The 15,501-nt window shown below is 58.3% G+C and overlaps 1 protein-coding gene across 1 annotated transcript; it reads right to left on the reverse strand.

The window, feature by feature from the left end:
- Positions 1 to 4,052: 4,052 nt before the first annotated feature.
- Mex3d (mex-3 RNA binding family member D) lies at positions 4,053 to 11,801 on the reverse strand. Its single transcript, XM_087201252.1, has 2 exons — positions 11,051 to 11,801; positions 4,053 to 5,731 (listed from the first exon to the last, which is right to left on the reverse strand). Exons 1-2 carry the CDS (start codon positions 11,547 to 11,549, stop codon positions 4,380 to 4,382), a joined length of 1,851 nt encoding a protein of 616 aa, XP_087057378.1. The 5' UTR covers positions 11,550 to 11,801; the 3' UTR covers positions 4,053 to 4,379.
- Between the last annotated feature and the right edge of the window lie 3,700 nt (positions 11,802 to 15,501).

The raw sequence follows: 15,501 nt of genomic DNA on the forward strand, positions 1-15,501 counted from the left end.
GGGAGGGCCTGGGTTCAAGTCTCATCTCCACAAAAAATAAGAGAAGGAAGAGAGAATACATGACATCCCATTGCATTTTAATTTCAGGTGAATAACAAAGCATTGTTTTAATATCCCATGAGATGTTGGCTTGAACCCAGGGTCTTCCCAATGAGCTCCATTCCCAGTCCTCTTTATTATTTTGAGACAGGCAGGGTTTCACTAAATTAGTAAATGGCCCTGGCTGGGTTCCAATTTGAGAACTTCCTGGCTCAGCCTCCCTCAATACTGAGATGACAGGAATGTGTCATGACACCTGACTTCATCGTTGTCTTCCTTTTTTTTAAGACATGTTCTCACTATGCCTCCCAGGCTGCCCTTGAACTCAACATGATCCTCCTGCCTCAGCCTCCTGTGTGCTGGCATGTGACACCACACCCAGTCTTTTGTCTTCCTTTTTAAACTCTGCCCACTATATGTTGCTTTGAAACCTGCATAGCAAGAATAGTTTCTCTAGGGCTGGAGATTTAGCTCAGTGGCACCATCACACCTGCCTCACAAGCACAAAGTCCTGAGTTTGATCCCCGGTACCAAAAAAAATAGTTTCTCTAGCTGCCCCTCCTTTTTTATCTGTGGCTATTTATGATTCAATTAACTCAATAAAATAAAAATTTCAGGGCCGGGGATTTAGCTCAGGGGTTTTGCTGCCCGATGTCCAAGCACAAGGACCCGAGTTCGATCCCCGGTACCAAAAAAATAAAATAAAATAAAATAAAAATTTCAATCCCTGGTACCAAAAAAAAAATTTCAGCTTCACAATCGTACTATCCTGGCTGAGGACTTACATTGCCTGAGATGCCTGTGTTTAGCATATCCTCATCATTGAAGAGAGTTCTGTTGGACAATGCTGGGCTGGAACATTCTAGAAGGGTCTAGAAAGAGCCAACAGAGTAGTCACCAGCTGCATGTGGTGTTGTAGATTCAGATTCAGATTCTGTTGGCCACCAATGTCAGCACAGGCTGATGTGCTTGTTGAGAGGTGAGGTGTGCTGTGGCAGAAGCAGGACCCTGGGTGAGACCGAAGGAGCCTGGTGCTTTACCCCATTCCCCTTCCAACTTCCAACTGTGTCTCCTGGGACAGGCACTGTGATCTCCCCTCCAGTCTCTGCCATGTTGTCTCTCTCTGCCCTGGCCAGTAAACCAACAACTCTATGCGGCCTTGTGCACACACAATGCGGGCTGAACCCATCTCTCCCACCTCTTCCACTCTGCTTTCAATTCATCCACCTGTCCATCTATCTACGCATCCACCCACCCACCCATCCATTTGTCCATCTATCCACCCATCATCATTCACCCAGAATATAGGCATCTGTGGGCTGTGATGGAGGCCCAAGGGACCCTGCTGTTCCCTGCACCCCCATGTGCTATGTTCTGTGCTCACCTGCTGTGATTTGACCCTAATCAGGCCGAGCCCCTCTGTACAGATGTGGAAGTTGAAATCCGAGTGAGGTGCCAGGCCCAGGATTGCTTGGCAGAGACAGGTGGAGGCTGAGTTGGGGGGGAAGCAGGTGCATGACCCCAGAGCTGCACACAGAGGCACAATACCCATCCTGGGGACTTCTCAAGGGACCCCAACCTGTGCAGGTGGCAGGGCAGCATCCATACCTGGAGCCCACACCTCAGACACTAGGCTCCTGATGAGGTTCAGAACAGGGGGTTCTCACAGGCACTGGACTGGGGTCACCAAAGTGCCATGTCCCTGAGCCTCAAGGCTTGAGGGACAATGATGATGAGACTTGACATGGAATTCTCGGGCCAGGACTCAGCCATCTGCTTCCCTGGCTTTGTCTGGAAGTGCAGAGGCCAGAGGTGACAGCTCTTTGCCTGGGATTTGCTGCCCCAGCCCTTCCAGAAAACATGTCCAGTTCCATTTGCCTCAGCTTGCAGTGGTTTAAACGCCAAAGCAGAGCTGGCTGGGTCTTCTAATGGAAAGGTGGGGATGATCCTCCTTCAAGCATGGCTGGATCCAGGGCCACAACAGCCTCTGGTGCCCAGTCCTGGCTGCCTCCCAGGCTCTCCCCAGGGCAGGGGAAACTACAAGCTCCCCCTTCCAGCTTCATGACTCCTAAGCAGGGCACAGGATCACTGAGTGGGTGTCCCTGGACCTGCATGAAGTTCCCACGTCCTCCCCAAAGGCTCAGGCCAGGCTGGACTCAGGTTCAAGCCCTGGGCCAGTCCCTCCCTGGCCTGTGGCTGCATTGCTCCAATCTGTCTCCAAACGCAATTCTGCCCATCTCCCTGTGTGCCTCAAGACGCCCTCTTTCTTTCCTTCTGTCCTTCCTCCCTCTCTCCCTGCTTTCTTCCTCCTTTCTTTTTGTATTTTTTTCAAAAAAGAAAAAAAAAGGAACCCAGGGCTCACACTGAGCTGTAATCCCGGCCCTTTTTGATTTATTTATTTTTTTTGGTACCAGGGATCGAACTTGGGACATTGTGCTTTCGAGGCAGGTGGCAGAATCACTGAGCTAAATTCCCAGCCCAAGCCTTTTTGATTTTGAGAGAAGGTCCTGCTAAGTCTTTGAGTTGTCCAGGCTGGGCTCAAACTTTCAATCCTCCTGGCTCAGAGTACTGGGATTTATAGGAACACCTCACTACACCTGGCTTCCCTCTCTATGAGGACACCTGTCCCTGGATTTAGGGCTCACTCTAACTCAGGATGATTTCCTCTTAAGATCCTTAATCATATCTACAAAAGGCCTTTTCTCCAAATAAGCTCCCATTTGCAAGTTCCAGGTGACATTTTAATGGGGGGGGGGCGGAGTCCACCACTGCAGCTAGCCAAGCCTCCTGGAGCTCAAGGCTGGAGAGAAGTGGCACCCCTGTCCCACAGAAGGGGAGCTAGGCCAGGGCCCTGGCAGCGCTGGGCTCCAGCCCGATGTTGTCACCTCCGGCTGCCTCTTCCCTCCTTTGGCTTGGCCGTCAGCCGTCTGATGGCTCCTCCTGGAAGCTCCCCAGGCCTCCCCTCCTCAGGCACCCGGTTTTCCTAGCAGCTCTGCCCTGGGGCCCCTTCCCAAGCCAGCAGCCTCTGGGCAGGCACCCCAGGTCCCTGCCTTGTCCCCAGAGTAACCAGGCACCCTGTCCCATGTGCCAGTCCCAGGCTTCCTCCTGTCCTTTGAATTGGCAGCATCCACTGAAGGCCAATGTCCAGCCTGTGATTGTCCCTCCCCATCCCTGGGCTCAGTTCTGGCCCAGAAGAGCTGTCTTGTCCTTGGGGACATTCTGGAAGAGGGTCCCAGGCCTCAGTTTCCTCATATCCACAGTAGGGTGGGTTCCAGGCTACCCAGGGGGTTGGGCAAATGGCCTCATGAAACAGCTGGCTTCTGCCCCCCATGTGGAAGCCTCAGCTGTCCCTGGGGCTGGATGCCCACTGGGGTGAGTGGTACCTAAGCCTCGGGAAAGGGGTGCTGGCTGCACCCCACAACCCTGTCCCCTCTCTGGAATGAGACAGTGCCACCCACCCCACCCCACAGGGACACTGAGGGCTCTTGTGTAATAAAAAGACTTTATTAAGAAGGCTTTGAAGTCAAAAAATAAAACTCTTGATACAATTTTTTAACCTTTAAATCAGCTCAGCAAATATATAATCAGTAATTTAGCTGTGGAAGATTAAAGGTCCATTACTTTTATTTAAAATAAAATATATTTTAGTTCTTAAAATTTATTCCATAAAGTACACATTTCCCTATAAATTCCCTACATATACACAAGAGGTAAAAAGTAAAAGTTTAAAAAAAAACACTTTTAAAAAATTTTTTAAAAAAGACAACCAAAGCACAGCAGGAAGGGGATTCATAATTAGGGAGAAAAAAGAGAAATCTGTGTTCAGGAGCCCAGGACCCCACCCCCTGCCTCCCGGGGGGCCATGGGTAGCTGTGTACAAAACGGTAAACACGAACCCCAAAAGAGTTAAAAACGCCACCCTTCTTTCTGAAGTGTTGGGGTCATCTGAAACCGGCGGGCAAGAACACACTGTCAAATCTGAAGCAGCCACACACAAAGGGAAGACGATAAAGTTGTAAAAATCATGGGTTTTTTCATTTCTGTTTTTAAGGTCACCCTGGGAGAGGGAGGGCCCTAAGTAGAAAGTGCAAGGAGACCTCTTCTCTGTTTATTTGAACCTGTCCACTCAGTACTGTCACTTGTCAGGAACTGAGGTGTCACAGCTGGGCCGCTGGCTGACCGCCCCCACGCCTGGCTGAGGAGTTAAAGCCATTTCTGGACACTGAGTGGCCCCGGGCCTGACCCTCACCCTATTCGCCCCCCCCCCCCGCCCCCAGCAACCTCCCACCCTGGGCAGAGGCCCTTGGAGAGGTCACGGCCACCACGCCCTGGGGCCCGCGCTAGGAAAAGATATGAATGGCCTGCGTGGCTGGTGTGCGGCAGGCAGGACACTCAGGCTGGCTGCGGCCACAGATGCGGACGGCGCAGTCCATGCAGAAGAGGTTGTGGCCGCAGGGGACCAGCGCAGCCATGGCCTCGCCCTCGGTGCACACCACGCACTCGCGGGCCAGGGCGGCGGTGGGCGGGCCGGGGACTGCGGGCGCCGAGGGTGCAGAGGTTGTCCCTGAGGACTTGCGGTTGCCATCGGAAGCGCTCGCGTCCAGCGAGGTGGGTGCAGAGAAGCCAGTGCCACTGGAAAAGGGCGGCAGGGTGCCATGTGGGGGTCGCCAAGGGAGCGTGCACACTGGGTCCGGGGCGCCCCTGCGTGCCAGAGGGAGCTCCAGGCCCAGGCCACTGCCAGTGCCGGGCTCGGGCAGCGTGGGCGAGTGGCGAGGGGTGGCCGTCCCGCTGCCTCGCCGCGCCCCCGCCGGAGGTGGCCCGGGGGTCCCGTTGACGGCTGCACAGCCACTGAAGGTGGGCAGGGGGGGCGGGGCGCGCTCGAAAGGTGCCCAGATGGTGGCCGCGGTGGGCACAGTGAGGTCAAGGGCCAGGAAGTCAAACCCAAAGTCGCAGTCCTCGGGCGCGGGAGTCCCCGTGCTATCCCCGGCGAACGTGAAACCCCCATTGCCGGAGCTGCTGTAGGGGCTGGCGGGGCCCGGGTCTGGCCCTGGTGGCCCCACTCGGCCGCCTGCGTAAAAGGCGTCGGGTGCGCCCAGGGCATTGTCTCCGCGGAGCCCGCCAGTGGCTGTGGCTGCGGGGGGCCGCCGCCCCGGGTGAGGGGCCTTAGCCCAGAGTCCGGCGGTGGCGCCCAGCAGGTCTAGGCAGACGTCGGTGCCATTGGCGTGGAAGTCGCTGTCCGGGCCCGAGTCCGTGAAGGCACCCGTGCGCAGCGTGATGTGCGCCTCGATCTCCTCGCGAGCGCGGTCCACGTTCTCGGGCATCCCCGTCACCGCGAACACGGGCTCCTTGTCACGCCCGGGTGTCACGATGTAGGTGTGTGTCCGCTGCTGGATGCGCTTGATGGTGGCGCCCTTGGGCCCCACCACCAAGCCCACCACACGGTAGGGCACGCGCACCTGGATGGTGGTCTGTCCCGGCAGGTTGGGGGGCCCTGGGGCGGCACCCGGCAGTCCACCTGCCTTGCCGCGAGAGGCCCGGATCAGGGAGAAGTGCTCGGCGGCCGACAGGATCTCCCGCTTGGCCATCTCCACATCCTCTTTGCGGCCGGTCACGATGAACACCGGCTCCTCCCCGCGCACCGGAGTCTTGATGTATGTGTTCGTCTTGGCGCGAAGGGCCTTGATCTTGCAGCCTGTGGGGAGAGGCAGGGGACATGCTGACCCTCTGCCCAGGACAGCCCCACAGGAAAGCTGGCTGCAGGGCCAGTGGGTGTGCCCAACTCAGGAGACCCCAGCTGTTTAACCTCCTACCCGGAGCCTCAGTTTCCCCTCTGGGCCCCAAGGGACGGCAAAGCAAGATGGACCCGTGGTAAATCGCCCATCATTCATGTCCAGCTGGAACTTCAGAATGGGACTGCTGCAGTCAGAATGAATGCACCTTTCACCTCCCCCAGGTTCAGAGATGGCAATGATACCCAGTGTGGCGGCGCTATTAAGACGTGGGGCCTCGGGAGGTCAGACAGGAGGGTGCCACCTCCTGAATGCCATGAGCGCCCTGATAAGAGAGGCGCCAGGTGGCTCCCTCACCCCTTCCAGTGTGAGGACACATAAAAGGCGCCATCTAGCCAGGCATGGTGTCACAGACCTGTCATCCCACCACTTAGGAAGGCTGAGGCAGGAGGATCACAAGTTTGACCCCAGCCTGGACAACCTAGCCAGACCCTGTCAAGAAGAAAAGAAAAGCCGGGGATTTAGCTCAGTGGTTTTGCTGCCTGCTGTGCAAGCGCAAGGACCCAAGTTCGATCCCCGGTATCAAAAGAAAAGAAAAAAAAAACAATTGGGCAGGGGATGTAGCTCAGTGGCACCTTGCCTGCCAGGGAAGCACAAGGTCCAGAGTTCAATCCCCGGTACAGAGAAAGGGAGAAAAAAAAAAAATTAAAGAAAGGTTAGCAATGTATGAAAGTCCTGGGTTCAATCCCCAGTACCAAAGTGGAGTGGGGGCAAAGAGACAGGCAGACAGAGAGGCAGACAGACAGCACCATCGATGAGGAAGGGACCCTCAGAGATGCCAGATCTGCTAGTGCCTTGATCCTGGACTTTCCAGCTTCTGGAACCCTAAGTCCCAACGTGTTCCTGCCTTGGCAAGTTACCCAGTGGAAGATACTTTGTTACAGCAGCAGGAAGTGACAATACACAATACAGGTCCTTGCAGGTGTGATTAGTTAAAATGTAGTCACACCGTATGGGGCAGAGTGGACCTCTAATACAGCAAGACTGCATCTTCGTAAGAGGAGAACAGACACAGCCAGGTGATAACGGCGACTGGGGTGACACATTAAACAAGGGAAGGGACACCAAGAGTGACAACGCTGCTTGGAACTGAAGAGGTGGGAAGGATCCAGCATGCCCAGGCCCTGACCACCTCATCTTCAACCTATGAGGTCACCCAGGAGCAGCAGACCCAGATCAACACAGTCCCTCGACTCCAGGCCGGCCACCACCTACAGTTCTTATGACCAAGACCTCACCAGGCCTGAGGGGATCTGGAGTCTCAGCCCGATGGAACACTCCTGGGCTGGGCCTTGGTCACCTCAAAAGGCCCAGGTGGGTCCCTGAGGGGACGCTGGGGTGACCACATAGAGGCTCAGGGGCGGGGACAAGAGTAACAGTGTGGCCAAAGTCTCCACAAGGAGAAGATACAAACCTAGGAGGCTGTTTCTCCCCGCCCCCCTCACCCCGGGAGCCGGGGATGGAACCCACAGCCTCCGCACAGAGCCACACCTCCAGCTCTTTTTTTAAATTTTGAGACAGGGTCTCACTAAGTCACTAAGTTGCTCAGGCTGGGCTCAAATTTGTGATCTGTCAGCCTCCCAGAGTGCTAAGGACGACAGACCAGCACTTTTGACAAGAGGTCACAGAGACTAGGCCAGGAAGACAGGGAGGGCCCAAGGGCTCAGCAGAGGGGCAACAGGAGGAGACAAGAGGCAGACACTTCAAGAGCCACTGGGACCCCTTCACTCCGAGCTTTGATTGGGGCTGGTGGTCACACGTATCCTAGGAGGCTGGCCAGCCTTCCTGCCCTCTCTGGATCCTGGCTGCTCCCCTCACACCCTGAGTCTTCCCCAACTTTTGAGGTTCTGGTGCTAAATGAGCTGTTACTCTGTCATCCAAGCCCACCCAGCACCTCCCCCCTCGTGACCCGCTCGGCAGCCAGGCAGGTGCCACCAGGTGAAAGGTGGGCCTCCTGGCATGGTCCTCTCATGAATGACATGAAAATGGGGGGTGGAGGGAGCTGGGGAGGGGGGCTGAGATGGCAGCTCCGGGTCTGTCCAAGCCACAGCCAAGGGGCTCCAGGACGGCTGGGCTCTGGCTGCTAGGTCCCTGGCCCAAGTCCACTGACACCCAAGAGGTGGCCAGGACACCACCTGGGACATAAAACCATGGCGCCAGAAGTGGGCCCACCATACCCCTGCCCCAAGGGGCAAGAGTGGGTGGTGCACACCTAAGATCCCAGGACTCAGGAGGCTGGGGCAGGGGGATCATCACAAGTTCAAGGCCAGCCTGGGCTACAGAGTGAGTTCAAGGCTGGCCTGAACTGTACAGCAAGACCCTGAGTCAAAGAAGCCAAGAATAAATAAATAAAAATAAACCCACTTGCGACAGGCCCCTTGGAAGGAACGAGACTGGGAACTGAGGAAGAAGCCGAGGTCACACCCATTGGGGAGTGCACAGTGGCCTCCGGGGTGACCTTTTCCGACCCACTGGGTGTTTCCACTATCCAACTCCTAAGAGGCAGTGAGCAGTGGGAGGGTCAGAAGGATCATTAAGAGTTCAAGGTTAATGTGGGCACACAGTGAGTTCAAGGCCAGCCTGGACGACATAGGAAGATCCTGTCTCAAAAAATCAAAACCAGGGCTGGGGATTTAGCTCAGTGGTTCTGCTGCCTGCCTCAAAAGTGCCAGGTCCCAAGTTGGGTCCCCGGTACCCCCCCCAAAACCAAAACCAAAACAAACAAAAAAGTAAAGATCACAGGGCATAGTGGCGCACACCTGTAATCCCAGCAATTGGGAGGCTGAGGCAGGAGGATCACTTTGAGTTCAAGGCCAGCCTGGGATACATAGTGAGTTAAGGGCAGCAGCCTGAACTACAAAGTGAGCCCTTGTTACAAAAAAAAAAAAAAAAAAAAAGAGAGAGAGAGAAAAGAAAAAAGAAAAGAAAAGAAAAGAAAAGAAAGACAAATGGATCCATCTAGGTTCAGTGGTGAGTGCTTGCCCTGGGCTCAATCCCTAGTGCCAATTGAAAGGTCCAGGAGGAGGATAAAAGACAAAAAATGCTTCCTGCACAAGGCACCTCCAGGGCCTCCTTAGGCTGGAGAGAGCTCACAGGGACTGCACTATGCTCTGTCCAGCAAGCACCAGAGGCCATTCTGGGATGGAGAAAACAAAGGGTCACAACAGCGTGTGTGCGTGCGTGCGTGCGTGCGTGCGTGTGTGTGTGTGTGTGCAAGGGCTATCCCTGGGTGAACTCTGTCCTCCAGGGGAAGAGGTGTCCTTGGTCTTGGGATTCAAGAGAAAAGAAGGCCTGGGTGGGGTGCATGGATCCCCTAGAGACTTGGCTGAGGTGGAAAAGCTGGGAGCCACAGATGGTTCTGGAGCTGGGGAGAATCAAGAGCTGCATTTCACCTTCCCTCCTTGGGACCCTACATCCCTTACAGGGTACAGTACTGTGACCCAGAGCCAGAATGAAAACCAGTATCTTGTTTGACTGTCCTCAAAACAACCCAGGGGAGATGCTGTCACATCAGAGTGGCTGCCACTTGCTCAGGATCACAGTGCCATTCCAGTGTGTGGGGTGAGCACTTCTGGCTTGCTTTCTGTTGCCTGTGAGACCAGCTTATGGTGGCAAAGATAAATACACATCCTCGGCGGAGGCCAAGGGGCCAGATGCCCTCACCCCAACCCCTCACCACCTTGGGTGGCTGCAGATCTCAGGACGTGAGCATTCACACAGAACCAAAGAACACACTCTCTCCCTCCCTCCACCCAGAGCCTGGGTCTGGTGACTTTGCAGAAAAGACCCCAAGCCTTGGTTTGTGCCTCTAATCCCACAGCTTTGGCACTCAACTCCCCAACCCACTGTCCTGTAATTTATCCTGGCGCAGTTACTGGGGACACGGACAGGAGGGCACCCAATAGGGAAGCCAGCAACGGGGTGGTGGAAGGAGCTGTCTAGACTAGGGTCTTGGGTCCCTGCGCACTGGGACACCCACCTGTCCCCTCCCCAACTGCCACTCCTCAGAGTGCATCCCCAGGCCCGGCAGAATGCCACCCTTCCATGTGTCCCCTTGTGTGGTGGACAAATGACTGAAAGACAGAAGGTTGGCTGACCAGCTGCCCCACCCACCTGGAGCTAGAGAAGGATGACAGTGAGACCCGAATCCCTGCGGTCCCAGCTGCCTCAAGGGTGACACGTGACCTTGCAGTTCAAGTACCCCACACCCTTCTGTGGCTCGGTTCCTGGGGGGTCCAGCGCCCATTCCCCTCCCCCAGCCTGAGTGTCTCTGCAGCCCCACCTCCTGCCCTGCCCAGGCCCCACCCTAAGTTTTAGAACCCCGCAGATCACAGGTGGTCATTGGGCAGCAGGGCGGGGAGAGGCAGATGGGAAGGCGGGAGAAAGTTGGGGCCGGTGGGGTGAACCGGTGGGGTGAACTGTAGGGTGAACCGGACGGTGGGTGTGTGCTGGGTCGGGCACTGCCCACCACCCACTCGCCCGCCCAGCAGCTCGAGGGCCAATGAGGATCGGCCAGCCTGATGTCACCCTGCGAATCTCAGCCTGGCTCTCTAACAAAGAGAACAATGGGGCGGGCAACAGGGGCCACTCCAACAATGTCGCTGCCGGGACCCCCGCGCCCTAGGAAAGCCTGGGGCCGGTTGCCACCGAGGGACATGGGTGCGCCCTAAAGCAGCTGCCGCAGGCAGAGCTTCTACCTGCCCCAGATCCCTGAGCGGGTACAGCGTGGGGCGCCCCCCACCCCATCGGGACCCTAGGCCGGCGCATCGGCATGTCTTCTTTGTGCACCCCCACCCCAGACTTCGCTCCTCACCCTGCGGGCACCCTCCCTAAGCTGCCCCTAAACCTGAGTTCGCCCCGCCCAAGCCTGCTAGGTGTGGAGCGCCCACCGCCCAGCCAGTCCCCAGGCTGCCCAGGGCCAGGTCCCTCCCCCGGGTGTCCCCGCGAACGCCCGGGGGGGGGTGGACAGCGGGAGCCTCGGTGGAGACAAAGGCGACGGCGGGCAGAGCGTGCGGGGCGGAGCGCGGGCTGGGTGCAACTTTCTCCCTCGGTGGGACAAAGGCGCAAAGGCGGCCACCCGGGCTGGGCCCAAGCGGGGCGTGGCCGGGGTCCGCGTGCAGCGTCCGGCTGCGGGAGGACCTGGGGCCAGGGGTGGGTGCCCCCGTCCCGGGATGTGAGGGGCCTAGCGCAAGCCCCACTGTCCCCCGACGGCGGCCACTCACCCTGGCGCCCCACGATCTCGGCGACGTGCTCGGAGCTCGGTACCGGCACGCACTCGGTCATGTTCACGCTCTTCTTTCGGCTGCCGATCACGCTCAGCGGCTCAGCCAGCAGCGCCGGGGCACCCAGGGCGGCGGGGTGCGGGGCGAAGCCCGCGAACACGTCGGGCGCGGGCGGCGGCGGCGCGGGGGGGCTCCCGTCCGGCTCCACCCGCGGCAGTGCCTCGCACCCGTCGGGGGGCGCGGGCTCGGGCTCCCCGCCGTCCGCGCCGTCGGTGCCCGGGGCCCCCGCACGCCCGAGCCCCAGCGCCGACAGCTGATCCAGCGCCAAGCGCAGCGCGGCGGCCGCGTCGTCGGGCTCGGGCGACGGCCGGGGCGCGGCCTCTTCGGCGCCTGGGACCTGGACGAGCATGGCGGGGTCCCCGCCGGTGGCCGCCCCCGCCCCTGGCCCGACGCCCGCGCCCCCGCCGCCGCCATCGGAGCGGCTGGGGGAGCCGGGCATGGCCGGCGCTAACGCTCGGGCCCGCGCCGCCCTCCGCCTCTGCGAGCTCGGCCGCCGGCCGCCGGCATCCAGCGGCGGGGCGGGGCGGGCGGGGGCGGCGCGGGGCTGCTCGGGCCGGGAGGGCCGGGGGCGGCCGCGACTCTGCTACTCGGCGGCTGCGGCGACTCCTGGTGGCCGAGGGGGCGGCGGCGGCGCGGGACGCTCGTGCCCTCCCGCCGCCCGGCCGCCCGCCTGCCTGCCTCCGGGGCCACCGGCCCCGCCCCGGCCCCGCCCCACGACGTCACCGCCAACAATGGGCGCCCACAGCGCGCACGCGCAGGCTGGCCTGGGGCGGGGCCGAGGTCACGTGGTCGTCCGCCGCCGCCGCCGCCACCACCACCGCCACCACCACCGCCGCCACCACCACCACCACCGTGGGCGCGGATCCTGCGCGTTCGCACGTGCTAGAGCCGCGCGGGTGGGTGGTGCGGGGCTCCCGGAGCTAGGACTCCCCCTCCCCAGTGTCTGCTCCCTGAGCACCTGGGGTTTCCCTCCCTGAGCGCCCCGAGCAATCGAGCCCCTGCATCCCCCAGGGAGGAACCTCCTTTGAGCGTCTTGGACTCGCGGTCTCTGTCCGAACACGGATGGCTTCCGAGACCAGCACCTTCCCCTACCCCACCCCCACCCCACCCATATTCCTTGGTGCCGGGACCCCACCTCCATACTGTGCAGTCGGGGGACCTGGCGAGCCTCTGCCAAGAAGAGGGTGACGAGTCCCCCACACACACTTCGAAGTAGGTGCTGAGGCGGGTGGGAGAGGGGGCCTGACTCCGAAGTCCAGCAAGCCCCTACTCCCTCGCGATCCCGCCCGCTCGTCAACCAGCCCCTCCCCACTGAGTCGAGGACTCCCTCTTTTAGCTCATTGGACCTGGGGATCCCGCTGTCTGAACCTCCTCCCGGTCCCGCTGGACACCGACTCTACCCTCCTGTGCTAGGGACTTTTGGTGCTTGGGGTCCCCCTCATGGTTATGCCCATGCTTCCCCCGCCCTGCCCTTCATAAACCTGGGAACCCCTCCTTGAGCACCTTGGGGCTGGGGTTCCTGTGGAGGAGAGCATGTCATGATCTTGCTGGATTTTAAAGTCTGGCCCCCAAGCCTGGAGTGGTGGTGCACACCTGTCATCCCAACACTCAGGAGGCTGAGGCAGGAGGACTGTCACAAGTTCAGCCTCCATCCTGGTCTACACAGTGAATTTAAGGCCAGCCTGAACTTCAGAGTGAGACCGAGTTTCAAAAAACAAAAATAAAGCGATGGGCCAGGGATTTAGCTCAGTGGTTCCGACACCTGCCTTGCAAGCTCAAGATCCCAAGTTCGATCCTCAGTACCAAAAATAAATAATAAATAAAGTCAGGGCTCCTTTCCTGCAGCCCCTACTTGGAAATGGGGGGCATGTACCTGGAACCATGTACCTGGAACCGGAAACATCTTCATGGAGGTGCTTCTTGAGGTGTACAAGTTCCCACTGCCTTCTGGGGTACAAGGGAAGGGACCTAGGTTCCACTCCAAAGCTACCCCGAAGGCCCTTTGCAGGTGGGGAGTAGAGTGTACCTGACGCTGGTTGGCTGAGCAACCTCAGACCAATTATATGCTGTCTCTGGACAGGAGGAGGTGGCTTTCCTCTCTCATCTATCCTGCCAGTCTCACCAGTTCTGGGCTCCCACCCCTCACTCCATCTGGGATGTCAGCCACAGCCACCCACCCTGGACTTACCATTGATGTATCCAGTCCCTTCTCTCTACCCAAGAGTCCTGCACAGATTGTATCAGCCAGCTCTCCCATGGCTGGGACACAGCTTGTAGGACAAGAGGTTAATTTGGCTCACAGTTTCAGGGGATTCAGCCCATGGTCGGTGGCTCCTGGACAGAAGCTTCATGGTGGAAGGGTGTAGTGGAGGAAAGATGGTTATGTTCGGGCCGGGGATTTAGCTCAGTGATTCCACCGCCTCCCTTGCAAGTGGAAGGATCCGAGTTCAATCCCTGGTACCAAAAAAAAAAAAAAAAAAAAGATGGTTATGTTCATGGCACCCAGAAGCAGAGAAGGAAACCAGCACCAGAGCCAAAAGGTTCAGGGTCAATAGACAGCACCCGATGTCATGCTCCATGTCCCAGTAGGACACAACCAGGAGTAGTGTATGTGTGCCACCACACCTGGCTTCTGCTAGGTGTTTCTTAACCCAATCAAGTTGACACGGCAGGATTAATGGTCACAAGAGTCCTCACACCTCCTGTGTTGGTTTCTCTGCCCAGGGCCAAGCCCATCCTAAAATATCCATCCTGACACTGCCCCATGAGTTACATCCGGCCTCATTTCCCTTCTTGGGGGTCTCTATTTTCCTTTTCTTTTTTCAGGACTGGGGATTAAACTGAGGACCTTCACACTGAGCTCCATCTCCAGTCCTTTTTTTGGTTTTGTTTTGTGTTTTTTTGGTACCAGGGATTGAACTCGAATCCTTGCGCTTGCGCAGCAGGCAGCGAAACTACTGAGCTAAATCCCTGGCCCTGCAGCTCTTTTTGAAACAGGGTCTTGCTGAATTGCTAAATTGCCCAGGTTGGATTTGAACTTGTGATCCTCCTGCCTCAGCCTCCCAGAGTGCTGGAATGATAATCATGTGCCCCACACCCAGTGCATTTGGGATTATTTCTCATACCTTCCCTTTGGCCCCTCTGCCCTGGACCCGGAAGTGTGAGGGCGACAGCCCCTCCCCTCCGGGTTCCAGCCTCACATCACTCCTCCGCATCCCAGCGGCAGAGTCCTCCAGAACTCTGGGATCCGAAGCTGGAGGCCTCTTGTGGAGACCACTGCGTTTCACAGGCTCCCAGCATCCTTCCGGGGCACATGCGGCGGCTGTTCTCCCTTCTGGCCTGCTGGGGGCTCCACCGCCCTCCAAGCTGTGGGACGGTGTAGAACTGCCAGGTTCCCTGAGTCCTGAAATCTTTTTGTGTGTATATAATTCTCTTACATCAAAATTTACCTTTTTTGCTTGGCCCTTTTTTTGAGACAGGGTCCAGGCTGGCCTTGAACCCCGATCATGTTATCCAGGATCTTCCAGGATGACCTGCCTTCCACCCAAAGCCTGAAGGTCTTTGGCTAAATGACAGAGTCTAGCAGATCTTTCCACCTGCACCTGGTGTTTGTGGTAAATTCTGGGGCAGAGGATCTACAGCAAGCAGGCACCTCCTGGAGGGGCTGGGGGGTGGCGGTGCAGTGGTTGGAAAGCTGGTCCCACTTGTTGGGATGGGGGCTGCAGGTATAGCAGGGTCCTGTGTCAGGGAGTGCTGGGAGTCCCAGGGTCCGAGTAGCAGTTGGTGTGCACGCCAATGTCACCCAGCTGTGTCTTAGTCCCCAAGCTGAGGGTTGGGTGTAGAGGACCAGGGGAGATTGGGGAGCGGTCACTGCCCTTGGGGCACGTGACCCTGTGAGGCATGAGGCTCTGGTTGCAGCAGGGCAGTGCTGGCCGGGCAGGGCTGAGGTGTGGTGGCCCGCAGTGCTGAGGGGATGCTGCCCTGCCCAGCAGCTGGTCACAGGCAGGGTCCTGGCTCGGCAGGGGCAAGTGTGGTATGAGGCCTCTGCCCACTCAGGCCCATCACAGGGACATGCCAAGGCTCTATCCCCATGCCCTGAGCCCACTGTGGCCCCAGGGTGTTACCTGGGCCCACTGAGGCTGCCCTGCCAGAGACTTGCAAGGAACAGGAGGTACCAGCCCTGTGTTACAGCCACAGATATTTTGAGGCCATTGACTCCCTGGGGGCCTCTCAGGGGCCGGGGCTGGGCAGAGACCCCTATGTGGGCAGAGTCAGGAGAGGGGCCCAGGCCACCAAGTCCTCTCTTGGCCTGGAGTGGGGACAGGAGCCATGAGCCAGGCAGGCGGGAGGGACAGGACAGCATTCAGCCTGGTTTCTGGGGTTGCTTCCCT

The sequence above is a fragment of the Heterocephalus glaber genome, unplaced genomic scaffold, assembly GCF_053883595.1.
Source record: "Heterocephalus glaber isolate CG9 unplaced genomic scaffold, H.glaber_assembly_v1.0 deba00001760, whole genome shotgun sequence".
Taxonomy (NCBI): Eukaryota; Metazoa; Chordata; class Mammalia; order Rodentia; family Bathyergidae; genus Heterocephalus; species Heterocephalus glaber.